The sequence below is a fragment of the Carassius gibelio genome, chromosome A4 (genome assembly GCF_023724105.1).
Source record: "Carassius gibelio isolate Cgi1373 ecotype wild population from Czech Republic chromosome A4, carGib1.2-hapl.c, whole genome shotgun sequence".
Classification (NCBI taxonomy): Eukaryota; Metazoa; Chordata; class Actinopteri; order Cypriniformes; family Cyprinidae; genus Carassius; species Carassius gibelio.
In genome coordinates, this window is record NC_068374.1 from 24,204,950 (window position 1) to 24,232,792 (window position 27,843).

General features: G+C 38.4%; 5 protein-coding genes across 9 annotated transcripts; 3 read left to right on the forward strand and 2 right to left on the reverse strand.

Moving 5' to 3' along the window:
• The first annotated feature begins 61 nt into the window (after positions 1-61).
• On the forward strand, positions 62-8,297 carry dennd6b (DENN/MADD domain containing 6B). 2 transcript variants are annotated; one of them, XM_052577426.1, is made up of 21 exons: positions 62-337; positions 534-572; positions 718-760; positions 860-972; positions 1,077-1,157; positions 1,314-1,419; positions 1,888-1,967; positions 2,137-2,199; positions 2,870-2,925; positions 3,029-3,151; positions 3,337-3,432; positions 3,893-3,987; positions 4,095-4,160; positions 4,274-4,338; positions 4,435-4,524; positions 4,641-4,694; positions 4,813-4,916; positions 5,087-5,189; positions 6,547-6,583; positions 6,662-6,736; positions 6,844-8,297. In XM_052577426.1, exons 1-20 carry the CDS (start codon positions 185-187, stop codon positions 6,706-6,708), a joined length of 1,614 nt encoding a protein of 537 aa, XP_052433386.1. In that variant the 5' UTR covers positions 62-184; the 3' UTR covers positions 6,709-6,736; positions 6,844-8,297. The 2 variants fall into 2 exon arrangements, with proteins under 2 accessions (XP_052433386.1, XP_052433385.1); XM_052577425.1 differs by lacking the exon at positions 6,547-6,583 and having other exon boundaries at positions 65-337.
• A 393-nt stretch (positions 8,298-8,690) lies between these two features.
• Positions 8,691-13,891, reverse strand: gcc1 (GRIP and coiled-coil domain containing 1). The gene is made up of 3 exons (XM_052577423.1): positions 13,778-13,891; positions 11,035-12,183; positions 8,691-10,842 (listed from the first exon to the last, which is right to left on the reverse strand). The coding sequence occupies exons 2-3, from the start codon at positions 12,133-12,135 to the stop codon at positions 9,538-9,540; spliced, it is 2,406 nt and encodes an 801-aa protein (XP_052433383.1). The 5' UTR covers positions 12,136-12,183; positions 13,778-13,891; the 3' UTR covers positions 8,691-9,537.
• A 2,040-nt stretch (positions 13,892-15,931) lies between these two features.
• On the reverse strand, positions 15,932-17,937 carry LOC127974265 (ragulator complex protein LAMTOR4). Its single transcript, XM_052577438.1, has 4 exons — positions 17,790-17,937; positions 17,520-17,600; positions 17,174-17,291; positions 15,932-16,754 (listed from the first exon to the last, which is right to left on the reverse strand). Exons 1-4 carry the CDS (start codon positions 17,790-17,792, stop codon positions 16,657-16,659), a joined length of 300 nt encoding a protein of 99 aa, XP_052433398.1. The 5' UTR covers positions 17,793-17,937; the 3' UTR covers positions 15,932-16,656.
• Positions 17,938-18,113: 176 nt separating this feature from the next.
• Positions 18,114-19,002, forward strand: LOC127974257 (V-type proton ATPase subunit F). The gene is made up of 2 exons (XM_052577433.1): positions 18,114-18,369; positions 18,670-19,002. Exons 1-2 carry the CDS (start codon positions 18,212-18,214, stop codon positions 18,869-18,871), a joined length of 360 nt encoding a protein of 119 aa, XP_052433393.1. The 5' UTR covers positions 18,114-18,211; the 3' UTR covers positions 18,872-19,002.
• Positions 19,003-22,892: 3,890 nt separating this feature from the next.
• On the forward strand, positions 22,893-25,297 carry zgc:193726 (uncharacterized protein LOC561161 homolog). 4 transcript variants are annotated; one of them, XM_052577451.1, is made up of 4 exons: positions 22,893-23,059; positions 23,136-23,210; positions 24,834-24,854; positions 24,952-25,297. In XM_052577451.1, exons 1-4 carry the CDS (start codon positions 22,974-22,976, stop codon positions 25,100-25,102), a joined length of 333 nt encoding a protein of 110 aa, XP_052433411.1. In that variant the 5' UTR covers positions 22,893-22,973; the 3' UTR covers positions 25,103-25,297. The 4 variants fall into 4 exon arrangements, with proteins under 4 accessions (XP_052433411.1, XP_052433426.1, XP_052433417.1 ...); XM_052577466.1 differs by having other exon boundaries at positions 24,988-25,297; XM_052577457.1 differs by having other exon boundaries at positions 23,139-23,210.
• The last annotated feature ends 2,546 nt before the right edge of the window (positions 25,298-27,843 follow it).

Sequence of the window (27,843 nt, forward strand, 5' to 3'; positions counted from 1 at the left end):
TATATATATATAGTTATTTTGCGTCATCCTATGTAACATTTCCTCATGAGAGCCAATAGCATGCAAGAGGATTGAATGATTCCTCCCCGCACGAGGGCGCTGTTTATCCACAACGGTTCTTAAACGATGCTCGACGCCACTATTCACAAAAGCAAGCGGTTCTCAAATGGATTTTTAGGTCACAATGGACCCATTTGACAGCTCCGATTCGCTGGAAGGGCCATCAAAGACAGCGGCGACAAACGCAGATGCACCGGTGCCGTGGTCGCGCTTCTCAGCCTGGCTCGAATGCGTGTGCGTCGTTACCTTCGACCTCGAGCTCGGACAAGCCATAGAGGTACACAAATAATTATGTGCATGTTCCACTAACATCTGTTTGCTTATTTGTTTGTGACACGCTTAACGCTTTACAAGTGGGCAGTAATCTGACTGTGGGGGGGGAAAGGATGCTGTGAATCATCCTGATTGTAATATCAGCACAGCAACAGCAGCATCACTGTGTGTCTCTAACATTTTTTTTATGTCGTTATCAGCTCGTTTACCCCCATGATGTCAAACTCACAGAGAAAGAGGTAAGATTAATTTGATATGAATATTTTATTTATTTTCCAGTAGCAGTGTTATAAATACATAAGGCAAAATGTGCTACAGCGATTATCAAAACACTAATTTCTTTCAAAAAAATACTAAAAGCCTTCACTCCCTTCTGTGTTTTAGAAAACAAGCATCTGCTACTTATCGTTTCCTGACTCATACTCAGGTAATGTGCTGGCACAGGCTGATCTCAGCAGTGCTTTCATGGTAAACAGCTGAAACATGAGCATTACAGCTCAATCACATGAGTGCATGTCTATCCCAGGATGCCTCGGGGACACGCAGTTCAGCTTCAGACTGCGGCAGTCGGTGGGCCGCAGTAGCTCTTGGTTTGGACACGAGGATGCATACAACAGGGATGCACCTGTGACCCTGCAGGTCAGAAACAGACATTTCTTACGACATTTCAAAGGATCACAGCTGTTTGACATGTGCTTTTGGACCTAAAAAGTCTTGCTGTAAATAACCGTGCTGTCTTTCAGAAGGAGCAAGCACATTTCCATGGGTATGTGTATTTCAGACAAGTGAAAGATGCGTCTGTGAAAAGGGGTTACTTTCAGAAGGTATGTAAGTGAACTGAAGATACACGTTTGTTGTTGTTTCTCACTATGAGCTGTTGCAGTCTATTTAGACTTTACATTGGAAGTATTTAGTCAGGGTCCTTGTGGTCAAATAATATCCTGGAATAAATGACTGCTGCTGTATTGCTATATCCCTAGTCTCTGGTGGTGGTGTCCAGACTGCCGTTTGGGAACCTTTTCCATTCGCTGCTGCAGGTCATTGCTCCTGAGTACTTTGAAAAGCACGAACCTTGTCTGGAGACAGGTGAGACCAGTTTGACTTGATATAAAAAAAAAAAACATCTAATGTTTCCACAAAAGAAAAAAAAAAATTAAAGCGCACAAGCCTTTTCAACATTGATAATAATAACAAATATTTATTGAGACACAATGATTTCTGAAGGATTAATGTGACACTGAAGACTGATAATTCAGCTTCGCCAACATAGGACTAAATTACATTTTAAAATATGTCTGATCCAATAAATGAGAGATGAGAACATTACCCTTATGGAAAAAAAACTTACCTTCTCCAAACTTTTGAATGGTAGTGTTTATATGTGTATATGTATGTACATGAATCAACCAGGTAATTCAGTAAAGATTTACATACACATGAAAGCCATCCAGGGAAACAAACATATGCATTCATGTACTCCCTTTAAAATATCAAACAGAAAGTCTTAAAGTCTTAAACCTCAAATCTTCAATCATATTGGTCAATATGTTTCAGTCTGTAATGAGATTGACCAGTGGCCAGCGCCAGTACCAGGACAGACACTCAACTTACCAGTTATGGGTGTTGTGATGCAGGTGAGAATATTACTGATGGAAAAACTCTTCAGAACGATTCTCGATCATTCTCATACATTTTCACGTTATTTGTTGTTTTTTGATGTCTTACCAATTTTAATGTCTTCTCTAATTATGTTATTAACCTGCCATTTGTTCAGTTTATCAAATGCTGATTTTGGCTTTGCAGGTTCAAATTCCTCCAAAAGTCGAAACACTAGGAGTAAGCCCGGTAAAACAACCCCAAACAGAGGTGCCTGCCTACCATATCTTATTATGATATTATATTTTACTGAAATTAGTTATAAATGTTAGACTTGCACCTTGTGTTGTGTGCTGTGCTCTTCTCGGTCTCTCCTTCGTCCGAGATAGAGTTCGCTCTGGTTGGTATGGCCATCCTGTACCATCCTGAGCACTCTCGATCTCGTCTGATCCCGGACGAGCCCCCAATTTGTTACTCTTCCCATAAATCCTCTAGAATAGAATGGAGGACGTACCATATTTTCCGGACTATAAGTCGCACTTTTTTTCATAGTTTGGCTGGTCCTGCGACTTATAGTCAGGTGCGACTTATTTATCAAAATTAATTTGACATGAACCAAGAGAAATGAACAAGGAGAAATGAACCAAGAGAAAACATTACCGTCTACAGCCACAAGAGGGCGCTCTATGCTTCTCACTGCTCCTGTAGTCTACACTGAGCAGCATAGAGCGCCCCCTCGCGGCTGTAGATGGTAATGTTTTCTCTTGGTTCTAAATAAATGCGACTTATATGTTTTTTTCCTCATTATAATGTATTTTTGGACTGATGCGACTTATACTCAGGTGCGACTTATAGTCCGAAAAATACAGTAGTATAATGACAGTCATAAACACAAGCTTTTATTTCAACTTACGATTGATATGTGGTTTAATTTTTGCAGAATCTGCTCCCTGCCCCCACGGTTCTTCCATCAGTTCACGAGTTGGATCTTTTTAAGTGAGTATTACACTGGTCGCACATGTTATCCGTAATCACTAGACCATCTGGTGGTTTTACAGCCGTCACTAACAGCTGCCCTAACTGACCTTCATGTAATCAGATGTTTCCAGTCAGTCCTGATTCACATGCAGATGCTCTGGGAGCTCATGTTGCTAGGAGAACCAGTGGTTGTTATGGCACCCTCTCCGACCGTCTCCTCGGAGACTGTGCTGGCCCTAGTCAGGTATGGCCATTGCGTCCAGAAACACGTAAACGAAAGTTGTTATTATTAGGAACTTATATTAGTGACAATGACAGCAGATAGGGTTCCTATTGGTCTGTTTCTATTAGATGCTAATCAAAAAGAATAAAAAACACATTGTTAGGGCATTGTGTATATTTTATGTTTGTTTTATGTTCACTGTTTAGCGCTATCGCCCCACTGCGCTACTTTGGTGATTACAGACCTTACTTCACCATTCATGACAGTGAATTCAAGGAGTACACAACCAGGACTCAGGCTCCGTAAGCAAAAACATACACACCACCTCAGTTCACCCCAAAATTAAAATACTGTCATCGATTATTCACCACCATGTCTTTCAAAACTTGTGATTTTCTTTCGCAAAAGATAATGTTTAACGAATGATTGAAGCCATTCTTTACCAAGTGAGTGGGGACTGGAACAGTCAAGGTGCAAAATAACAAAAAGGGCATCATCCTGTTCCTTCCGGCAAAGCTATCATGACTTTGAAGCTTTAAATATAACACGCATTGAAGTATAGACCAGTTTTATAAGACTTTTATGGTGCTTTAAGTAGTTGATAAAGTCCCTGAAAAAACAGCAGCCAGGATATTCTTCAAAAATTCACCTTTTTTATTTTTGGGGGAAACCCTGACTTCATGTGAGCTACTTAAATAGCAATGTAGAAAACAACATTTGTGGCGCAGGATATGACTCTTTAGTCTATTTTCTGCTTTTCAGGCCTAATGTGATTCTTGGTGTCACGAATCCATTCTTTATAAAGACCTTTCAGTGCTGGCCACACATTATTCGCCTCGGAGACCTGAAGATGTCTGGTAAATAATGCTTCATTTTAGCAACAAGGCTTTTCTGACAGTCCTCTGATTCCATGTGATTTTGGCATATTGCATATGAGAGAGGTTTGAACTCCGCTTTCCTGCAGGTGATTTACCAAAGCAGGTGAAGGTCAAGAAACTGGCAAAGTTAAAAACACTGGACACAAAAACAGGTATGCATGTATTATTATGTGCTAAAACGTGAAGACATATACACACGTACACACACACTCACTCATATATATATAATTTTTTATGACTATTGTTTTTCTCATACGCCATAAAGGTATATACACAGCATACAAGACCTTCCTACACAAAGACAAAGCCTTCATTAAGCGACTCTTAAAGGTAGGCTGCAAATCTTCATTCTTTAAACGTGACATTTAAGTTGAAAGTAAAATGATGTTGATCTCGTTGCTTTTGTTTTTCATTCTTTACTTTTAGGGTATCCAGAAGAAAAGGCCATCAGAAGTGCTGAGTGCCTTTTTGAGGCGGCATCTGATGGAGCAAACCGAGAGTTTCATTCTTCCGCTGGTAAAAACAAGTCTAAAAATGTTTTTGCACCTTTTGTTCAGAGCTTAATTACAGCTTAACTGTTTCATTTTAATTCGCTAAGCAGTTTTGAGCGTCACACCCATTCTTTTCTTTAGGAGCGGTATTTGGAAAGCCTAATGCCGCCACAGAGATCGGTGTCTCCATGGAAGGTTGGTTTAAGATGATGTACAGTAGATCAGATTAAGATGACGTGTATGAGGGATTGATTATGTTGGGGATGTCTTGGGATTCAAGGTTCAATGAAACCGTTGTGTATGTATTTCTCAGACCCCACCTCAGATCCGGTCCTTCAGTCAGGATGAGTTCATGAAGACCCTGGAGCAAGCAGGGCCGCAGCTAACACTGAAAGGAGATTGGACAGGCCTGTACAGGTAACATGCCAGAGTTGTGCTTCCTGAAATCATCAGTAATCTGTACAATCTACCTAGGCACATGCTCCTTTGATGAGAAATGCAGCCCAGGGCAGGCATTGGGGAACTAAAGACTGAAACTTCCTGCTAATTGTTCTTATCATACAGTAAATGTTTATATGCCATTTCAGGCGTTTCTTCCGTTCACCAAACTTTGATGGCTGGTATCGGCTCAGGCACAGAGAGATGAGTCAGAAAGTGGAATGTCTCCATTTGGAGGCCATCTGTGCAGCTGTGAGTATGATATTGGAGCTGGATTCAGGCTCTGTTTTACTTCTTAAATTGTATTATTATTATTATTATTATTATTATCATCAGTTCAGAATTTTTGTGCAAATAAAAGAAGGTTTAAAAGATTTGTTCACCCAAAAATGAGACACCCTCAAGTCGTTCCAAGCCTGTGTGACTTTTTCTTCTGTTTAACACAAAAAGAGGAATTCTGAGGAATTGAACTGGTCGCTCTTTTCCATGCAATTCCACTAAATGTACAACAACAAAGGCTTTAAAGCTTCTAAAAGAATGCAAAAGCACCATAAAAAGCAAAGCATCATAAAAGCATAATAACAGTCTGTATAACTAACACTACCTTACGAAGGTTTAATGTCATAGTTTTATTTTTCTTGAAAGAAATTAATGGTTTTTAGCAAGCATGCATTAAATTGACGAGAAATGACTAAATAAATTTATAATTTTATTTAAAGTTTTTAAAATATACTTTTACATTACAGTATTTTTGCATACAGTCTTAAAATGACTGTAGAAGCAACAGACAATATATTTTTAAATATTTGTTTAATAGCATCTTTTTTTTTTTTTTTTTTTTTTTTTTTGAAGGTGCGTATGAATGATAGCAATACTAATGTCTCCATGAATTTTTCCACCCCATAATATTTAACCATTAACTATAATAGTATAATTGAGAGCTTCTGATTTTAAAACGTATTAGCCTTTAAAAAATTAACTTCTAATTTAAGTAAACTTAAAACGATCTTCACATCTTCACAGTTATCCAACACTTAATTCTAAATTAAATATGGATGAGTCGTTTAAATATGGATGAGTCGTTTTTTTTATTTAAAAGACATTTTATTTTAAATTAACTGTTATTACTTTAAGAGCTGAACATGATGCAGATCTGACATGCATCGTATTTTCTCACAACTCTTTACCTTTTCTAACTCACTTCAGGTCTTGAAGTCTCTACTAATGAGTTGAATCAGGTGTTAGATGAGGGAGGCAATGCTGCTGCTCCAGGACAGTTTTGAAAACCGCCGCATTTCAGAGACATGTTCTTAAACATGACTCATATATAACAAATACTTATATGCACAGTTTCAAGGCAGCTTTAATTGCCTTTTTGGCGACTTCCTGATTAAACTGACGACATAACTACGATCATTCAGGTTTTGTGACTCTGTATCAACTGATTATTAAAAGGAACGATTGGCTCATGTCTCAGATGTCTCTAATGAACTTTAAGAAACCAAAGAGAACAGGATGTGAAGATTTGTAGTAAATAACGACTTAAATTTCAGTCCGTTTTAAGTTGCATGGAAAAGCGCGACCGAAATCCTTCTTTTGTGCTCCACAGAAGAAAAGAAACCCTTCATGTTCAGAACAGCATGAGGGTGAGTAAATAATAACTCATTTTAATTCATAAATTACTCTTTAATGGATCTTTTAATGTTTGTTTTCATTTAATTCAGGATCTGCTGACGTGGAACAACGACAAATCGGAGGTAGAGATTGTTGACCTCATCCTGAAGCTTCGAGAGAAACTGGTGAGGAAAACAGTCGCTTTTTGAATATGATGGGGATAAAAGTGAATTATTTGTGTTTTGCTATAAAACATTTGCCTTCCGTCTCTTGTTCTGTTCGTCCTACCCAGATGAGAGCTCGAAAACACCAGCTTCCGGTGAAAGAAGAACTTCTGGAGAGATTAGAGCAGTCCATCCAGACTATCATCAGCTCCTTGCCAGAGGATCTACAGACATTATTACAAAGACAATGACGATTAGACCCACGTGAACAACTCTGACCAGCAGTTCCACTGATACATACATAGAATGTCTGTCTAGAATATACCAGCTGTCTAACACCCACACAGGTATCAACCCACATTTCTTCTTCTGGTAAACCCATACACTACCTGAGAGGCCTTTCATTTTGGATGTACAGTACAGGAGAGAAACCACAGATACTGCTGCTATATGAGGTCCTAGATGACACATGAAGAACACAGATACTCGGATTAAAATAATTTTGAATTCCTCAGCTAGACTTTACACCGGATTTTAAATGTCTGCTAAATTACATTTTAACATGCATTTGAACAAGTATTTATAGCCTGCAGTCCGTTAGCACTGCATGACATTTATTTTATAAATCAACATGTAGTGAAATAGATTAATAAAAGGATTAACAAACTGACTTTTAATTGGAAAATGCAGCATGTATTTGTCACATGCAGTGAAGTTCATAAATATGGATGACACGTTCACTTATGATGATTATTTATTAAATATCAATGCTTTTATTCCAGTGATGTTTTTGGTTATTATTTAGGGACATTTTGAAGCACATTGGCATACCTGACCCATAAAAGATACTGAGGCACTTTTGGCTATTATTTATTTATTTATTTTATACCTTACCTGATCTTTTACCTTTGCATTGGTACACCTCTACTGTATCGTTTGGCCAGTTTATATAATTTTTATATTAGAAGCTGACTATCCAGGTCATTTTTTGACCGTTTAGATTAGGTTTTATTGAGGGCTGGATTAACAGACTCCGGATTAACAAACTCTGGATTAAGATTTATCTAACACTAGACAGATTTTAATGGGATTTATGAATGACTGAGCAGTTGCAGTGAACTTAGCCACAAGAGAGAGTTAAATGATTCATAAAGAGTTTTTGGATTGGAGAATTTCAAATTCAGTGCCATTAATACGCAATACAATCATGTATAAGGTACTCCGTCTGTATATAAAGTGTTTGCCAGTCATGAATGTTAATTTTTTGATACAACCTGGGCCTTATTTGAAAAGGAAATGTTGGTTGTTCTCTTTAGTAGTGCTGTGGCACTCTTTATTCACCGTTTTGAACCTCATGCTGAACATTTTATCCATATGTTGACTTTTTCAGTAGTAGTGTGTGTAGATGCTTATTCTGTGATTTTTGTGTTTGATCATTTTTCTTTCCATTCATTGAAAATGGTTCTTAGTTTCATTTTAAATTATGCCACTTCTGCAGTATTACAATATGTTTGAAAGAGCCATATTATGTTTTTATGGTCGGGATTGTTTTTATTAAAGTACATGTTTGAACAGACCAGCAGTAAGTGTTTGGATGTTAATTATATTTCAGCTATATGCTAATTCAAATGTGTTTCTCAGTCATAGAGCTTCAGAAACCCCTCAACACTTCACATTTTGGGAGACTTCGGGATGTGATGCACCTTATTCGACTCATCTATTATTAGTAGTGTTCATAACTTACATACAAAATGTGCAGCTGGGAAACTCCAAGACCAATGCTGAAAATACTAGATGAATGTAAATCTCATAATACTCAGAAATATTAAGAGTAGAATTGTATTTCATATTCGGCTACTTTTTTAAATGATGCAATATGTGCCTATGAATGTAAAAGCAAGAACACACATTGCAGATTTCTCAATATACTGTAGTTTTTATAATATATAATAATAATAATCAACTGAGCACTTACTAGTTTTTGACACGATTATTCCAAAATAGTTTATTGTTTTGGGCAAAATTGAAAACACACATTTACCTGACTGATCAAATATGTAAAACAAACCAAGATAAGTGTAAAAGTTATCTGTAATTAGTTTTCTCAAAAAAATCATAATGTATGTATAGCTTATATAAAGGGATATCAGTGTAGTCATCAAATGCCCTAGACTGTCAGGAAACAACAAAAAAGATCTTTACGATGTTAAAGTAGCTCACATCATGCTTAAGATAAAATTCAAAACTGCTATAGGTTTAAAAAAGTCAAAGCAACTGTTGGATTTTTACATGTTTTTTTTTTTTTTATTAATAATACATATTCCCGATAAGAACCTTGGAATTAGCTTTGTGTGTTAAAATATATACATGGAGTGCTGTTGCCTGCTAGATTCTCTCGTAAAAGCCTGCTAGAGCTTTTTAAGAACATTTTCTTTGGCATAAGCCCTTCTGTAGATGTTAACCTTTCAAATTAACCAAATAGTGTTACATTACGTCTCCAGTTATTATACAAAATCAATGACAATAGTGTCAAGATCTAATTATGTTGCACACACAGGAGGAAAGTTCCGGATGACTGTTTAACTGTGTTACATGATCCGATTCTGGATTCAAACCATTCATAGACTGTGTAGTATCCTGTCATGCAATAGTTGGAGTACATGTCATTATCAGAAACATGTTCACATTGTTGCTCCTGTTATTTGGTACCTTCTCACACTCCACACAAAAAAAAGTGGTCAATAAAAATAAATGAATATTTATCTCAGCACATCAGAACCGTAGACAAATCAGCACATAAGTCTCTCGTCAAGTCGTTTGCATCATCTCATCCCTGTCGTCCACCAACTGTGGTGTTGCTGCTTTAGCACGGTTTGTTTCTCTTGAGGACTAAAGTGCAAAATTGTCAAAATGGCCGTGAGTGTTTGCTGGCGCCCTCTGGTGTCATGGAGCGTGAGAAACCTATAAATGACGTTCTTGAGATACTCAAGGTTGGCCCCATCTCTCCCCTGGTCCCGAATACGCTTGTCCAACTGGCACCGTAGCTCAGCGACCTCTTCTTCATGCCTTTCACCATTAGCGATCAGCTTTCCTTGAAGCTGATGCAAGTCTTCTTCTAGACGATGCTTTTGTTTGCGCAAGGCGGCCACATCCACCTCCTTGCGTGCCAGCTGTTCGGCATACAACAATAAAGTTGGCTCGTTGGGCCCAGCTAGTTTTAGAGCTTGAGCAATAATTTCGCTTTCTTCTTGTTCTGGATCAGCTTCCTCTTGGTCACCTCCTTCTATCGCTGTACTGTTATTTGTAGCTTGCCTTCCAAAGCCGATCGCTGTGGCCGCCCGGAGTCGCTCCAGCTCAAGGTCTTTTTCCGCAAGAAGAGCCATCGTGCGATCTCTTTGTTTGTGCAACTCTTCCTCAAGCCGAAAGAAGTTCTCCCTGTGTTGAGCCTCCAGCCTCTCCGCTTCCTGTTTGTGGGTCTGCTGAAGCGCTACAAGCGCTTGTTGCCGCTCCTCCAGGTCCCGTTTGTGCTTGACTTCCGCTTCGTCGGAAATTATACGAAGGTTGATGTACTTCTCCTTGAGCTCGGCCAGCTGGTCACGTGCCTCTTCTAACTCTTTGGCCTGGTTGCCATCTTTTGTGTTCTTGTTTTTCAAAACACCCTGCGCCCTCATTTTGTAACGCTCATATTCCTCCCTAAGCTGCCGGAGCTCTTGCTGGTAGTGAACCACCGAAGCCTTCTCACTCTCCGAGACTTCCTGGTCCTTTTCTCCTTCCATTAGCCTTTCTATGTCCAGACTCTGGTCTTGAGATCTTTGCGCAGCAAGGAGGAGTAACTTCTTAACCTTCTCGAGTTTGTCTTTCAACACGTCCACGCTCAAGTTGGTGTCATCGATGCTGAAATCGGAGGTCATTGATCGGTTGACTGCTGCGATGGCGAGGGTTTTATTCTCAGTGTCGAGTTGAAGGATGCGTTCTCGCAGCCTCTGAGCGTTTTGCTGGTCCTTCTGCCTGGCCTTCTCGCAGGCACCCAGTAGATCAGAGAGCTCAGACACTCGCTCCTCAAGGCTGGCAACTCGCGCTTCCTCCATTTGTGCCTGTTCTCGGAGACGCTCATCTGCTTGTGCCACCTGCAAAGATTCACAAAGGAAATTAGAATAAATGTTTAGATGGTGTCAGCCAGCCTAATTAATTACAATATTACAATTCAAAGTAGAAAAAGTGCCTGTTTAGTCAAGTGGGTGGCATGAATAAATACTGGAAACCTCAGATTTCGTGGACTTCAATACAAAACTGTAAGATACGACCTCTTTGAAATGTACCTTTCGAATTTCCTGCTGAAGTTGCTGGTTGAAGTGAGCTTTGAGCTCTGCAATCTCTTGCTGGAGCTCCTCGACGCGTGGATCAGGTTTGCTCTTCTCCGCTGCTGCAGCCTTTAGGCTCTTCCTCAGCTCCTCTCGTTCCTGAGTGATCTCTTTAAGCTGCGTTTCATAATCTATCCCTCGATCTGCCGCCTGCATTGCTTCAGCCAACGCCTCTCGCGAATCCTCCAGTTTGAGTTCGGCATCCTGTCTCAGTCCCCTCTCCTCCTGCAGGAGTTTCTGGAGCTCTCGGAGCATGAGCGCATGATCGCCCTGCTCCTGCTCCCGTTCGTGCTGCTGGGTGATGACGCGGGCTTTGCTCTCCGCCAGCTGCTCCTGCAAGCTCTGAATCTCCACCTGGTGCTGCTTCTGCTCTTCCTCCCTCCTGGCCTGTAGCTCCTCCAGTTCCTGCTTCATCTTGCGCTTGTCGGCCTGGAATGAAGCTTCCATTCTGGATTTTTCTTGAGCGACGGTGGCTAAGGAACTGGTCAGAGTGGACAGCTGCGTCTTTAGTTGGATGACACGGCGGTCTGTGTCCGCTGCAGATTGCGGCATCTCTGTGCATCCACTGCTGCTGGAGCTGATACCACTTTCAGACCCACTCGCCTCCTCAGATTGCTGGGGCAAAGCGTTTGCGACAGTCCCAGCGATGGCTCCATCTACAGAACAGCTTTGGTCCTCTTCTATTTGGTCTCCTTTAGTACTGTTGCTGGTGATGCTAGTGGCTGTTTCAGCAGAGGCTGCTGTATCCAGGCTGTCTTCGCTGTGTAGTGAAGATCGGTCATCCCCAAGGTCAGAGGGCAAAGGTCGTTCAGCGTTTTCTGAACCTCCACCAAACGACAGGTTATCACCATGCTGGCTTAAATCGACCTCTTGCGAAATGGTCAGAACTTTCAAGCTGGCTTCCAACGCTTCTTTTTCCTTAAGTAGGCTTTGGTATGCTCTGACAACATCTTTAAAACGTGTCTGATACTTCACAAGCTGTTTCTTCTGCACTTCGATGGTTTCAAGCAGTTCCTTCTTGCTCGGGCCTCCACCAAAGCTCATACCGAACTTCTCCATGGTGTACCAGTGTCAGTCGGGTTTCATACTCTCTGATGTGATTTCCACCTAGAAAGTAAACACGATATTCGGAGTTTTGCTTCAAACCTAAACATCTCCCAAAATGCTTTTGTGAATAATGTTTGTTTCACACTTCAGAATTATCCATGGAAGGCACCAGTTATAAAATGAAAATAAAATACTTATAATTTGTCATTAAACTTTTTTGTTTGCTGTTGGTTTTTGAGACAGCTCATGTCTGGTATTTTAAGAAAATACTGACTGTATTTATTGCTCTTATTGTTGATTGTTGCCTTTAACTAGTTACTAAATTGTAAAGGTGTTAGAATACATAAATTATATTAAATCCCACATTGTGACATTTTGAACAAAAGCCCTGTGCAAAACATGTTAAAAGAATGTGCACTTCTTCAGCTTCGCTGGTTTTTTTTTTTTTTTTGGCAGCATTTGGCAACTTAATTTATTGGTGCATTACCACCACCAACTGGACCGGAGAAGGGATCAGGATATTTGCTTGTATATAGGATGAAAAAAAAAAACAATTAAACAACAGGAAAAAACAGAAAGACTATTTTTTGTTTAAATTGCTTTCTTAAATTGAATAATATCATCATATATCTTACTTGCCATTTTTCATAAAAGACCTGATAAAGTAAAGTCGAGGCGTTTTACCTTTTCAATGACTGAATAAGATGACGTCTCCCATTGTTGTAGGCTTATTTCCTACAATGAAGTATTACATGATCAACTGTTTCTAGTTGGCTTCAGTGAATGCATTCCCCAGTTGGGCGTTTTCAGTTTTATATAATGTACTGTTAAGTCCAGTATGACCCATTCTAATCTGAGTTAGGATTTTTCCTTCCTTTCGATTCGTGCTCTCCCTCCTCCCAGCAATGACTCAATTTTGTATAAATGTCTACCTGTTTTATTGTTATCCCAATATACCTGCCATACTAATAATTGTCAATATGTTCTAATGAGTCCTTTAGCTTCTGCTTTATCAATGGGACTTGTAGATCTACTAGCTTTATTCTTAAGAGTTTGTTTAGCCAGAATAACCACCTTATAATGTCCCTCCACACCAACGTGAGCATGAACCCAAATGAAACATGTAGATATACCCGTAACTTTTATACTGTCCATCATATGGGATATCTCAACTATGATATCCATCCTAAACGATGACCTGCCAGATCATATACTTTCAAGTGATGAGTAGCTATGAGATGTAATGAGAGTGTTATTTATGTTCTTGTCCTCTATCCACTGCAGGGTCAATTCTACTGCCAATAATTATGTTGAAAAATGATTGGTTACTCTTTTCTTAATATAAAAAACACTCATTGGGATATAACGTTATACAGCTGCACCTGCATATCCTGATTCAGGATCTTTGGATCCATCTGTGAATACAAACACTGATTATGGGTAATGTTTCTCAATATAATGCTGGACTATATAACGTTACCATATTGGAAGTTGTTTACTGAGATCAACATTTGGGAAAGGGAATAAACAAGGAGGAATGGAAGAAATTTAGACCAATTAATCGACGCAATCCTGTATTTCTTGCCTTAGAATGTAAGGTTAATTTCATTTGCTGATCATATAAACGTATTTAAAGGAAGAAATATCGCATTACCCGGGTACGTGTCCTGTTTACTCGCAGCCGTCGCTTCCTGGATGGGAAGTGACGTTTCAGTGAAAATGTAAAGTTTTACAAAATAGTGCATTACAAAACGATATTATATGGTAAAATATTCGATTTTTCATTTAAAAAAAAATGCGATTTATAAAAATATCCATTTAATAAATATGAATAGAAATGGAAAAAAATCCTTTCAGTACTTTGCTTGTTGTGGTTAAACGGTGAGTACCGCCACCTATTGATACTTTAAGTCTCATTGCTTTCAAAATCAAAGTTATGTATAACAAATGTGCATATTTTGGCATTAGCATTATATGCTATTTAATATTCCAGTGTGGCTGTATTAACCTGTAAAGCCCATGTACAATAATAACTCCTCCCCCCTTTTTTCTTTTTACATTCTAACAGTTTATTAAACCTTAAGACAAAATCTTAATACAAATTAAATATAATAAGAATTAAGAATTAAAACGTTTAGTGTTTATTTTTAGATTAACTGCTTTCAGTTTAATTTTAGTTAAAATATTATTCAAAAATATTCTAAAGGTATATTTCTTCTCAGTTTTATTTCAATGTCTATTCTTTTCATTTCTTTTTATTTCAGTTAACTAAATGACAGTGATAAATGTTTCTGGCTGAAGTATAGGTTTATTTATGTGTATTTTGTTTTTATATAATATTTATTTTATTTCAAGTAACAAAAACGTCTCTTTGTTTTAGTTTTAGAGGAATTTAACCATAAAGGACTTTGCCATAACCTTAAGGTTCTTCTTCTTTGTTTTGTAACTGCGATTCGCAAAATTATAAGTGCACTACTGCCTCCTACTGACACCGTAGCATGCGAAAACATATTTCTGGAATATTTTACACCATCGGAGTACTCTTAAAATATGTGAACAAATTATAATCACATGATTTGTCCGGTACAAAAAAAAAGTATCACATTTTGTCATATTTTAAATTCTTTTTTTGTAACACTGTCTTTCTGTGGACGATCTTACACTGCCTTGTGTCCTCTTAAAAAACCATGACAGAGGCCATGTAAACTCTCCAAACCCTTATGAGTGATTTGTGCTATAACATCACATAATTCTTTAGTAAACTGTGCACTGTGGCGCTGTTTCTAAAAGCATCTCGCTCTGTTTTTATTCAGCCACAGGAGGTTGAACTGAGATAGGCAGCGCTGCTAGTATTGACCAAAATCTGGAAAGACAGACAGTGTGAGTTTAATGCAATGTTTACTAAGTGTCTTAACAGTAGTACATCTTCTTTCATTACTCTTTTGCTTTTACATATGTTGAAGAATTGCTTCATTTCCCCTTTTTGTCAGTGTTATGTTCAGGCCACATGTGCCACCCAAGGAACAGATCTCAATGTGGGACTAGACTGCTTATCTAAAGAATATGAAAACTGTCTAACTATTAAGAACAAAGATGCAAATAAATAACATTTAGGTTACAGTTCAGTAAATCTTGAAATGTTCTTTGTTTGTTTCAACACATTTAGGGACTTTGTCATCAGTTCCTTTTCTAAAGCACTTTTCTGTATTTCCTTCTCTTTTTACCCTTTCTTTGTCACCCTTTCTTATCTTATTAGTCATTTGACTTTGTATAGTACAAGTGTGTATTGCTATAAAACAGAGATTAAATATTAAGGCAAATATTGTACTATTTTAGTGGAAGACAGGGATAAAAGCATAAAGGACTTCTGGAATGATGAGTGATTTCCAAAACGTACTTTCATAATACATTTCATTCCTGACTATGTAATAGGAAAACAAGTTTCCTTATAGTTTATGAAAGACTATTACATTTTAATAACGGTTATAATTCAGTGAAGATTATGTCAGATGAAAGCACTTTTTGTCAATTCGTAATAAATTAGAAAATACTATTCTTGTTCTACATTATGTTCATTTGTGGAATCATTTAAATGTATTTATGTATTTATATTTTACTTTTATGTATTCAGTATAAGCTTTATGAATGGTAAAAGCATGACAAACATTTTAAGCTCTGAAATAAAGGTTATAGTATAATATTAAATTATTCAGCATTCATTGTTTCAACCACAAATAATTCAATGTTTTACTTTCTACAACCCCCACCCCCCCCTCCCCAAAAAAAGGAAGAAAGAAAAAAAAGAAAGTAAAATATGCATAGTACTTTATTTAAAATATTACAGTTAATGCAATAATTCAAAGTTGTGATTTCAAGCATGTTAATTGAACACATTTGTAAATAGAACATAAAAAGGATTCAGTGCACTTAAGCTTTCACAGATCCAAGGGAAAATAAATTCACCTCACTACAAAGTCTCACACTGGAATCTGAAACTTCTAATGAAATGATAACACCCAGTGTAAAACTGTCAAAGACAAACTGCTTCCGTGGCTAATGCATGTTTGTATACATGATTCCAGTCTGTTATGATTCCTGCATAAAAATATGATGCGATAAGCAGGTCCGTAAGATCCTGTATTTATATGAGGAAACCATAGGTTAATGGATTGTACTGGTTAAATGTATTTACGCATATAGTATATCTCCAGTAACACCGTAAATGTGACCACTCAAGCATAAATGGGAGCTAAAATATTGACAGAATTTACTCCTGCATGAAAAGACATCAGATGAACCCCTTAACCAGTCTGTAACATTGTAATTGTACAAGAAAAACCCATTCAGTTACTCTGGCTCAGGACAAATATACCTGACACCACCCTCAAATTTGTGTAATTAAATCTTTTACAAAAGAAATTGAGTGTGATTGTGCTAAACATCAGATGGTGGTAATGGCCGGGTCATTTCAATGTGAGGGCACCATTTTGAGCTTGTAATAATAAGTAAGATCAGTCCATATTGTCCTCTTTACTACACAATAACAGGTTCCCGCTGGTTGTTCTGCCTTTTGACTACAAAAACCTTCTGTCCGGAGATGGTAACAGCATAAACGTAGTCTTCAAACATCACTGTGAAAAAAAATAAAAAATAAAAATAAATTATATAATATATATTTATATATATATAAGGGCTTCAGGATATTTACTAAGTGACAAATTTACATAGATTGTGCTGTAATATCGAAAACAGGACACAATTGCTTAAATTACAATTAAGCAAGCATATTTGTGTTATAAATACGTTTATTTTATATATATATATATATATATATATATATATATATATATATATATATATATATATATATATATACACACACACACATATACAAACACACATTACAGTAATGACAGATAAGGGGAAATTGTATCATAGAAAAAAAAAAATCCAAAATTAGAAATTATAGACAAACACATTACTGTCAGGCTTCAAGAGATTCACCTGTGTGGGATATAGAGGTCCATGTGAAAATATGCATGTTTCTTACCTGACATGCGTTTGAAAGTGGGCTCAGCTGTCCCATGCAATCTGAAACGGCAAGCTGTTCTGACCATCTGCATGATCACTCCTGCTGTGTGCTCGTCATTCTCCAGCTCTCCTGCGGACTGTAACAGGACAAGATCTATCCATCAATCAATCTATCCATCTATCTTTCTCCATATACACACACATCTGTATTTTTATTTAATATAAATTATGTATTCCATTAAAATGTGCTGTTTGTTTGGAAAATTCTACTGGAATTTTTTTTTCCAAGACATTTTATCATGTCAGGTGGTTGCAAAATGTAAGGTGATGAACTTTACTGCACATTTGGAATTAAAATGACTTACCGCCAGTACACCTTCCTCACTGATAACCAAATAGCCGGTCTGGTCGGGTATTCTCTCTAAACCTTGGGTCAGAGCGGTGGTCTGCAATTCAACACAAGATAATACAGGAAATCAACATCAGCAGAGCTCGTCTGGCTAATGGGTTCTCCTCATTTTATCACATCTTTTACAATCTCTATCACTTTTTCTGTTTTCCGTACGCATGCGCACACAACATCAAAAAGACATATTAAGCTGGACAAATACTCCCATAGTAAACCTTGGATTTACCATGTTTAGGCAGTGCAGATGAATTCACACTGTTGTGTTCCTGCACACCCCGCCTCACGTGACTGACAAGCAGGCGTCGCGTGTTTACAACGTCGCATCAGAAGGGAGCTGGCTTTCTCTGTAAATTTGACAGCAATTTTATTTTTTTTATTTTTATTTATTTATTTTTTTTAATGCCCGGGAATTTACAACAGGTGATATATCCGCGAAATGATTACAGAATTAATCATTCTCATTTAGGCATCAGATTTGCACAATAACACAAGCAGCGCAGATCCCAGATCAGCGCTTACGGGTTAGTCAAAACGGAAGTGCATCTCTCCAGTAGTCAGCTGATTTAAGCATATGATCCCGTAGGACGGAAAAAGAAACATTTCACCCGTTCCGTTTGTTATTTCAACGAATATAAGCAAAAAGACAAAATGTCTGGACGGGGGAAACTGATCGCCGTTATAGGGGATGAAGACACGTGTACCGGATTCCTCCTCGGAGGGGTCGGAGAGCTGAACAAAAACCGAAAACCCAATTTCTTGGTGGTGGAAAAGGAAACTAGCATCGCAGAGATAGAGGAGACCTTCAAGTAGGACAGGATTTGATGACTGAATGATTTAAGATCATACCTATTACAATTCATATAACAGCCTTAAAAAATAAAACAAAATAAAAAATGGTGCAATCATATATGTATATTGTAGATATTTTGCCTATTATAATAATTTTTATCATTGTTATAAGGTTCATCACACACAGTATCTATCTGTCTGTCTGTCTATGTATAGTTTTAAAATAATACAATTTTGATTGAATAGTAGTCCGGGTAAATTTTAATACACAGGTCATTTTTAACTTGATTTTTAACATCAGTTATATCTATTTCCAGGAGTTTCCTGGCTCGCAGTGACATTGGCATCATCCTCATCAACCAGTTCATCGCAGAGATGATTCGTCACGCTATAGATGCCCACATGGAGTCGATCCCGGCCGTCCTGGAGATTCCTTCAAAAGAGCATCCGTATGACGCCTCCAAAGACTCCATCCTGCGGCGGGCCAAGGGCATGTTTTCAGCAGAAGACTTCCGATAAGCCGATACCCCCGTGGGGGCATGGTCTGACTTGGGCAGACGTGAGAAGAAACAAGTTTTACTTCTTGATCTCATCCATACTGCTGAAGCTGGAACCCTTATTACAAAGATTAAATAATGATGTGTTGTTAATGTGATGTTCTGTGATGTGTATTTTGCCATTCCCAAGATTGAAGAAGAGGACATTTTTGTTAGTGCTCCTAATAATAAAGTTTTATATAATATTTTATATATATATATATATATATATATATATATATATATATATATATATTTATATATATATATATATATATATATATATATATATAAAACATTTATGCATTTAGCAGATGCTTTTATCCAAAGCGACTTACAGTGAATTCAGGCTATCAATTTTTACATATCATGTGTTCCCAGGGAATCGAACCCCCAACCTTGTGCTTGCTTGCTTGCTAGCACAGTGCTCTACCAGTTGAGCTACAGGAACACTATATATATATATATATATGACAAAAATGTGTGCTATTTTACCCATTGTGTAAAATACATTATATACCACAAGAGATTAAGTTAAAATTTATTATAAATACTTTTTATACCTTTAAGTTCTTTCATTTGAAAGGTAATATCATATATTCATTTGAAAGGTAATATCATAACATTGGACTGCAAAACCACCGTTCACTTAGTGACCCAATTTAAATCAGTCTCAAATAACTTAAAATGCTAACTGGACATCTTTGGATCTCTGAAATCTTTCTTTTAAATTTTTATTGGCTGACACTTTGAGCACTGCAAAGAACTTTGCATGGTGAGATGTTATTAAAATGTTAAATTATGTCTTCAGATCTGTGACTTGTAATTTATTAAAAGTAATGGAGTCTGACACTTTTTTTGATTTTGTGTGATGAATGTCTGATGTTTAAAAACAATAGTAATAAATGTGTATTATTTTAGTATTATATTAGTAATATATTGGTATATTCTTAACAATATATTAGTATACAATAAAAAAAAAAGCTAATCTAAAACCACATGATGTTAATAATCATAAGAAATGAGAAATGGAGTTCTTTGGTGCCAGATCCTGAAAATCAAATTATCACTTTGTTTTTGCCCCCATTTTTTATGAGCTGAACTCAAAGATCGAAGACTTTTTCTATGTGCACAAAAGGCCTATTTCTCTCAAATATTTTTCACAAATCTGTCTAAATCTGTGTTAATGAGCACTTCTTTAATACAACACGTTTACTTAAATGTCACTATCAATCACTACTGAGTGTTTGTAATAACTTCTGACTGCGATTCAATGTAGATTTTGGCCAAATGAGGCAGAAATATAGAAGAATGATACACAATTACAACTTCTGTGGGGCGTGTAGGAAAGTAATGTTACTAGCAATTTAAATAATTACTGTTGCCAGAAAGTTATAAGTAAAGTAATAATGTTACTTAAAAAAAAAAGTAACTAGTAACGAGTAAAAAATTAATTATTTTGGAGTAACGAGCAAAACACTGGTTGTCACACACATCAAAGTCTAACTGAAACATAAAACATATACATTAAAGTTTACTGTAAAGGTCTAAAGGTCTTTGCACACAGAGTCTAAAATTTTCGCACATAAAAAATAAATACGACCTCACATTGTGTCAATCATGTTTACACACTGCCTCCAAAACTTTCGTCGATCATAAAAAATAAAATAAAAAAAAATTCAGATCAGGTTCAATTTTCAGTGTTTTCGCATCCATAGCATGCATTTTGATAGGAAAGGATGATGAATACGAAAAAAAAAAGAAAAAAAAACACATGCAAAAATTTCGGATTCGGTGTGCAAAGACCTTAAGATGACAGGAAGTAATTCATCATTCTGTGGTTTCTTACTCTCAGCGATAAAGTCACATCACTCTTCTCTGTCCCCGTCTCATTCAAGGACAAAATCTACTCCGGCTTGTGGGAATCACACACAACTCAGAACCCAGAAAGATTAAAGAGCTTTTGAAATGATCAGGGAATTATATATAAGCTTAATTCAGCTCTGATCTGCTTCATTCACATTCACTCTGTTCAGAAAGTCAGTGCTGGTGATGAACAGCATGTGTCTTGTCTGACTCTCAGCTCTCTGATACTCCGCTACACTCTTGATTTTTCCACCATTAATAGCACAAAGCAAGTTATTTTCATGCATACCTATAAGTTAACATGTATTTCTTCCACAAAAAAATAATAATAATAATTTTCCCAAACCATAATCCATACTTATTATGTATTCTTTTCAGCGGTGGATGTCACATGGAGACTATTCCCAATGTTACAGAGAGGAACTCCACAGAGTATATTAAGATCTGACGAAAAGGTATAGAAAATTTTGTGTCCTACAGAATGCCAAAACAGTTCTCTCATTTAAACCAATCGTTTTGACCTTTCCTAGTTCCGAAATAAGGATAAAAAAGGCATTCTCTGTAAGTCATGCATTTATTATTATTTTTTTAAATGCATGCAATATTATATATATATATTTTTTATATAGATTTTTTTTTTTGCATGTGCAGACTTGTCCAAGCTTTTTAATGGTAGCTTGTATATAAATATAAACTCTATTTATTATGTAACGTGCTGTGTTCTTCTTGAATTTAAAAATAATGTTGTTAACATTTGCATTTAAAATAATGGAATCATTATTCCCATTGTAGTTGTTAATTAGTTCATTAATGCATGCTGGCCTTCTGACATATAAAATAAAGACTAAATGCACAAAGAATGCTTGTTTTGTTCATAATCACGCTGATAACAATTAAATTGTGTTTTCGGCTGTTAGACACACTCATATAAAATGCCAAATGAAAATGGAGTCATTCATGACAGCTTTCCTTAATCGTTTTAAATCACTAGTGAAATGTCACCATAAAGTAGAACAAATAACTTCCTGTCTCGTTATTCCCATGTCATTCTCTGCATCACCTTTTTGACACACAACAGATTCACTATTTGTATCGCAGCAAATGGCCTTTAAATAATGTCCTTACTGACAAAAGGACAGGATATTCCATTTGAAATCCTCATTCAGTATTTCTTGGTGCCTGAGATTTTCTTTCATTTCAGCCGAAGGCTTTGTCTTCTTTCCACTTGCTCCTTGTGTAACCTGGGGTCATTGCTAAAGACTTAGATTGGGGACATGACCAGTGATCAATGGGAATTGTCAAGAAATGAAGCCTGGTCCTGAAAGATCAACAATCAAGTGGTGTTTTAACCGAATAAAAGGAAGTTTCTGCATAACCGTATGTGACAAATCTATGAGAGACAATATATGTGCTATGTTTATTTCATGTTAAGAGGAAGCAGATTTTTTTTTACATTATCTTTCCTTTATTTTTTTTTAAAGAACTTATTTTCTTGACTTCTGTCTCTGAATATTTATTATGAATAATGTATTTACACTATATACAATGGCCTATAATGTCCTATAAAATTCAACAACTGTATTTCCACCAAATTTCTTAACATATATACATTGAAACATAAAAAGTCAAATAACTGAGACATGAACTGAGACATGACCCCTTGGTTACAATTGTTTCACAGGTGCATATGCAATAATGGTTCATTGAACAAGCATGAAGAACATTATGTAAACCATTGCTAATATAGATCTGCAAAGCCTGGACTTTACAAGATTACTACAACAGATAATAGATCAGTCAATGCAGTTATGTGGTTTGACATTAACAAAAGATGTAGTTAACAGAATGTTCTTTCTCAAAATAAAAACAAACTTTGTTGAAAGACCTTGTAAGTAAATGAATATCCACACACTTCAGAACAAAATCAGAGGTTTTCCCATGATTATGCTCCAACATTGTGACTCTAGGAATTGATTTGTATGATATATGGTGACTTATTTTCTCTCTTTATACTACAAAACATTGATAAAGTCTAATTAATCGTCTCTGCCTGTCTCATTCGAGGACAAAACCAACTCCTGCCTGTGGGAATCCCACGCATATACAGATGCCTAACATATTTAAAGAGCTTTTGAATCCTCTGAGAAAGAAATATATAGTTCATTCAGCTCCGGTCTGCTTCATTCACCTTCACTCTGTTCAGTAAGTCAGTGCTGGTGATGAACAGCAGCATGTTTCTTGTCTGGACCCTCAGCTCTCTGATCCTCAGCTACACTCTTGGGCTTCCCAACCCTAATAGCACAAGGTAAGAAATTTTCAAGCATATTTGGAATATTTTCCTCAAAAAAGACCAGATTCTACTGCATTGCATTCATTTTCAGCAGTGGATCTCACGTGGAATCTTTTCTCAATGTCACCGAGGGGAACTTCACAGATAGTGGGACCAATCAGACCAGGTATAAATACACACAAACATGCTTAATGATGACTAAATAAAACAGCGTGAATGATGTTAACAGACTGGGGTGGGAAAGCAGTGGACACATTCTCTGACTTTGCATGTAGATATGCAGAATTTTGACCATCTTATGCATGTTGGGCTCTTTTTCTTATAAATAAATCAGGTAAGAAAAATGTCTTCATTTCTTCAGTAAACATGAAGAAGTTTTTCCGCGTTTCACTGTTACCATTTGGCTAATATTTGTAGGAATTTACTGCTTTTCATAAGTAAGAATGTCAATCACGACAACTCTCAGAATAGTTTTAGTATATTAATGAGCATGACATTGTTAATGTATTTGGTCTTGTGGATTAGATCTGATATATATGCTTGAGTAGAGCATGTATGGACTTGCTAGTGATAATAGATACACAGACACACTGCTGTCTGCATATGCTGATATAAGATATGCTGCTGTATGAATAGGTATATGTAAATCCCATAGCAGATCTAGACAGGTGGAGCTGGGGAAGGTGGAGGGTTTAAGATGAAGTCTCATAGAACAAAGGAGCGAACACTGAACCAAACAAAGTAATATAATAGACTGTGGAATCAGCAGCTTGTGCCAAGTAGGAAATTCTTTCTAGCAGATTGTGTATAAAGGATCTAGCAGCTTTTAATGCAGAAAAAAATATGTATTTTACATATTGAGAATTGCTGTTTTTTTCAAACTGAAACTTTTTTGAGATAAATGTTCTTTATTATCGATAATTTATCTTTTCTGACGTACATGACTTACAAGAAGAAAATAATTTTGTAAAAGTCGTAAATTTTCTTTATAAATTCTTTCTATTGGAAGTTCTGATTAGATCAGAATCATCAGGTCAGACAAACTTAGGTAGATCCTTTGCCATTCTCTGTCTTTTTCTACACACACACACACACACACACACACACACACAAAACAGCTTGTAAGTCACAATTCAAACTTTAGCAAATGGCTTTTACATTTTTAAGAACTAAACGTCAGAAAACTATGGACTCCCTCCCTATTGACAATCCCTATTTCCTTCATCATTTCAGCCATTTGAGTTATCTTCTGGCAACTTATTCCTTGTCGAAACGTGAGATCTTCCCTCCAGCTTGGAGCTGAGGTTGCTGGAGAGAGATCCAATGGGAAATGGCAAGAAATGAAAGATGTCAAAATTAGCATGATCTTGAATGAGAGAATCTCAGAGTATTCTTCATAGTTTTACTGCATTATACTGTTCACCAGTGAAAACAGGAAGGATTTTGATATGTCGGTATCAAAATATGCTTGAATCCTTTATTGTATGTGGTGCTCTGGTTTTTTGGTGGTACTTTAAAATAAATAATTCGTGAACTGAATCAGTGCTTTAAGTGAATGGATCTGTCCCAGTTCTTGAAATGTAATTAAACTTGTGCGTTGTGTGTCTTTTTTTTTTTTCATTTCATGTAAAGATTTTTTACACACAACATTGTATCCTTTATCCTTACGAACACAAATCTGAGTCTATATGAATCACAACAAGTCCTGTCTTGATTTGTCTATTTAGTCATGTTGTTCGTTATACAGATGTGCTAGTAATATTGAATTTGTTTTTTCTTTCTTTTTTAGGTCAAATTTCATTCGCATGGGGTGAGAAATTATAATTAACATTATTAAATTGAAATATGAATTTAGCTATTTATGAACTAGTTAATCACATTCACATGAGTAGCTAAAATTCTTCCAGGAAAATCTATGGCATCCAAATATCTGTTCTTCACAGTCCCAGATGTCTTTTGCCTACCTGTGGCACGCATACTCTAGCCCACAAGTTGCAGATTGGGGATGAGAAAGCAGGGAAGAGTGCAAGCGACCCATATGGGCCTGGGAAAAAATAAGAGATACCTCGGAGAAAGATGGTTACTTTTATTTGATTGTTTTCATTGAATTGTAAAATGTCTTTACTTTGAACCATACTTTGATTAAAAAATGCAAACTTTCTTTACACATTTTATTATTCATGTGAGCAAATGCAGAAATATGTTAGCAACATCTTGTCACACCAATAAAGAACACAATTATTTTTATTAATATCCATAGACTGATTTTCTTTATTTCTATTTTTGTTTTATCACATATGAAAATACATCTACAAATACGTTTTTTCTTTTCTCTTTTTTTAATGTATGGGTATCCATGCAACTAAAAACACATATGTTCTGCAAAATGTATGAATCAAATCCGTCTAGCATATCTAGGCTGCATAGCTTCAAAAGAACTGGTGTAATTTTACTCAGAAACTATAACTGCCACAATCAGTTACAAAGAAAAGGCATGTAACATGCTGAATTAAAAAGGAAACTTTAAAGTAGAAAGACTTAAATAGTATTTACTTATAAAATACAATATAATCATCTTTGTTTAATATTACAACCTTTTTTTTTTTTTTTACAGACAAGGAATGAAAGCTTGTAGCAAAATGTCTAACTGCAACTGCATGTGATCACCAAAAGAGGGCCATATAATATAATATAATATAATATAATATAATATAGTCACGGGAGGAGCACAAGACAGACACAGTGGGCGTGGCGTCAGGCCTCGGAGAGGCTTTTATTAACAGAAATCATAAAACAAAGGGACTAAAAGTGGCCAAAGGGGGAAAGTGTCCAAAATAACAGGGAATCTGGTGTCCTCGTTGTGCTGCGGGGTTTGTGTGGGTCGGGCAGTGTTCATGGAGGAAGGGTCCAGGTAAGGGGCGGAGTCCGGCGGCCGCACGCGCTCCCCTCCTTGGTCCGGGGCGCGAGGGGCGGCGGCTTCTCCTAGCGGCCGCGTCTCTCTCGTTGGCCGCGGCGCTGGTAGGGGATGGACGGCCCGGCATCCTGGCCCGTCGGCCGTGTATACGGGTGCGGTTCCCATCCGGATCGCGGGTCCGGCAGCTCACGTCTTGGTGGCGCGGGAGTCCCTCAACGCACCCTTCCTGGACCCACGAGGACACCAGTGTGCATGCACGGGGAAGAGACCGGTCTCCTGAGGAGAGGCGCGTTGGGCTTTTAAACAGCGGCGGTAATGAGGCTCCACTTCCTTCAGGTGTGCCCCATCACACGCCGCCAGCCCTGACTCGTCCAGCGCCCCTCCTCTCACACACCCACTCCAGTCGGGAGCCTGGTGAAGGGCGGCGATTTAGGACGGGGTGCCGGTGACAATCAGGGAGGAGGCAGCTGACTCGTCACATTCCCCCTCCCAAGTGACATCCCCGTCCCCAGGGCGCCACCCACACGGGAGTGCTACCATCCTCAACCAGGCTCCAAACGGTCGGAGTGGGCGGGGCTTCCTCTCCGGGCGGTCCTCCCTCTCGCAGCGCACCAGAACAGGGACAGAGAAACCGGGTTTTAGTGACAGCCTCAACCAACCACAGGGTAAAATGACAATGGAAAAGTCACTTACCCCTTGTGTGGCTGGGAGGCTGTCCCCAGTTTTCCTCCGTCCCAGTCTGGGTTCTCACGAACGTTTGCAAGCGAGAGGGAGTGACGTCACCAGACGTTTCCCCACTGCGCTGTCTAGGCTCCGCCTGCCCGCATTCTCCACCAGTGTCACGGGAGGAGCACAAGACAGACACAGTGGGCGTGGCGTCAGGCCTCGGAGAGGCTTTTATTAACAGAAATCATAAAATAACAGAGGGAAAAAGTGGCCAAAAGGGGGAAAGTGTCCAAAATAACAGGGAATCTGGTGTCCTCGTCGTGCTGCGGGATTTGTGTAGGTCGGGCAGTGTTCATCAAGGAAGGGTCCAGGCAAGGGGCGGAGTCCGGCGGCCGCACGCGCTCCCCTCCTTGGTCCGGGGCGCGAGGGGCGGCGGCTTCTCCTAGCGGCCGCGTCTCTCTCGTTGGCCGCGGCGCTGGTAGGGGATGGACGGCCCGGCATCCTGGCCCGTCGGCCGTGTATACGGGTGCGGTTCCCATCCGGATCGCGGGTCCGGCAGCTCACGTCTTGGTGGCGCGGGAGTCCCTCAACGCACCCTTCCTGGACCCACGAGGACACCAGTGTGCATGCACGGGGAAGAGACCGGTCTCCTGAGGAGAGGCGCGTTGGGCTTTTAAACAGCGGCGGTAATGAGGCTCCACTTCCTTCAGGTGTGCCCCATCACACGCCGCCAGCCCTGACTCGTCCAGCGCCCCTCCTCTCACACACCCACTCCAGTCGGGAGCCTGGTGAAGGGCGGCGATTTAGGACGGGGTGCCGGTGACAATCAGGGAGGAGGCAGCTGACTCGTCACATTCCCCCTCCCAAGCGACATCCCCGTCCCCAGGGCGCCACCCACACGGGAGTGCTACCATCCTCAACCAGGCTCCAAACGGTCGGAGTGGGCGGGGCTTCCTCTCCGGGCGGTCCTCCCTCTCGCAGCGCACCAGAACAGGGACAGAGAAACCGGGTTTTAGTGACAGCCTCAACCAACCACAGGGTAAAATGACAATGGAAAAGTCACTTACCCCTTGTGTGGCTGGGAGGCTGTCCCCAGTTTTCCTCCGTCCCAGTCTGGGTTCTCACGAACGTTTGCAAGCGAGAGGGGGGTGACGTCACCAGACGTTTCCCAACTGCGCTGTCTAGGCTCCGCCTGCCCGCATTCTCCACCAGTGTCACG

Excerpts from the sequence above, each read along its gene's own strand:
- dennd6b (XM_052577425.1), top strand. The coding sequence starts at position 185 with ATGGACCCATTTGACAGCTCCGATTCGCTGGAAGGGCCATCAAAGACA. Across the intron at positions 2,926-3,028 it reads CACGAGTTGGATCTTTTTAA|ATGTTTCCAGTCAGTCCTGA; the intron begins GTGAGTATTACA and ends TCATGTAATCAG. Across the intron at positions 4,161-4,273 it reads AACACTGGACACAAAAACAG|GTATATACACAGCATACAAG; the intron begins GTATGCATGTAT and ends TACGCCATAAAG.
- gcc1 (XM_052577423.1), bottom strand. The coding sequence starts at position 12,135 with ATGGAGAAGTTCGGTATGAGCTTTGGTGGAGGCCCGAGCAAGAAGGAA. Across the intron at positions 10,843-11,034 it reads TTCAGCAGGAAATTCGAAAG|GTGGCACAAGCAGATGAGCG; the intron begins GTACATTTCAAA and ends GAATCTTTGCAG.
- LOC127974265 (XM_052577438.1), bottom strand. Across the intron at positions 17,292-17,519 it reads GTGAGGAAGGTGTACTGGCG|TCCGCAGGAGAGCTGGAGAA; the intron begins GTAAGTCATTTT and ends GTCCTGTTACAG. Across the intron at positions 16,755-17,173 it reads CACTTTCAAACGCATGTCAG|TGATGTTTGAAGACTACGTT; the intron begins GTAAGAAACATG and ends TTTTTTTCACAG.
- LOC127974257 (XM_052577433.1), top strand. The coding sequence starts at position 18,212 with ATGTCTGGACGGGGGAAACTGATCGCCGTTATAGGGGATGAAGACACG. Across the intron at positions 18,370-18,669 it reads GAGATAGAGGAGACCTTCAA|GAGTTTCCTGGCTCGCAGTG; the intron begins GTAGGACAGGAT and ends ATCTATTTCCAG.
- zgc:193726 (XM_052577451.1), top strand. The coding sequence starts at position 22,974 with ATGAACAGCAGCATGTTTCTTGTCTGGACCCTCAGCTCTCTGATCCTC. Across the intron at positions 23,211-24,833 it reads AGTGGGACCAATCAGACCAG|GTCAAATTTCATTCGCATGG; the intron begins GTATAAATACAC and ends TTTCTTTTTTAG. Across the intron at positions 24,855-24,951 it reads TCAAATTTCATTCGCATGGG|GAAAATCTATGGCATCCAAA; the intron begins GTGAGAAATTAT and ends AAATTCTTCCAG.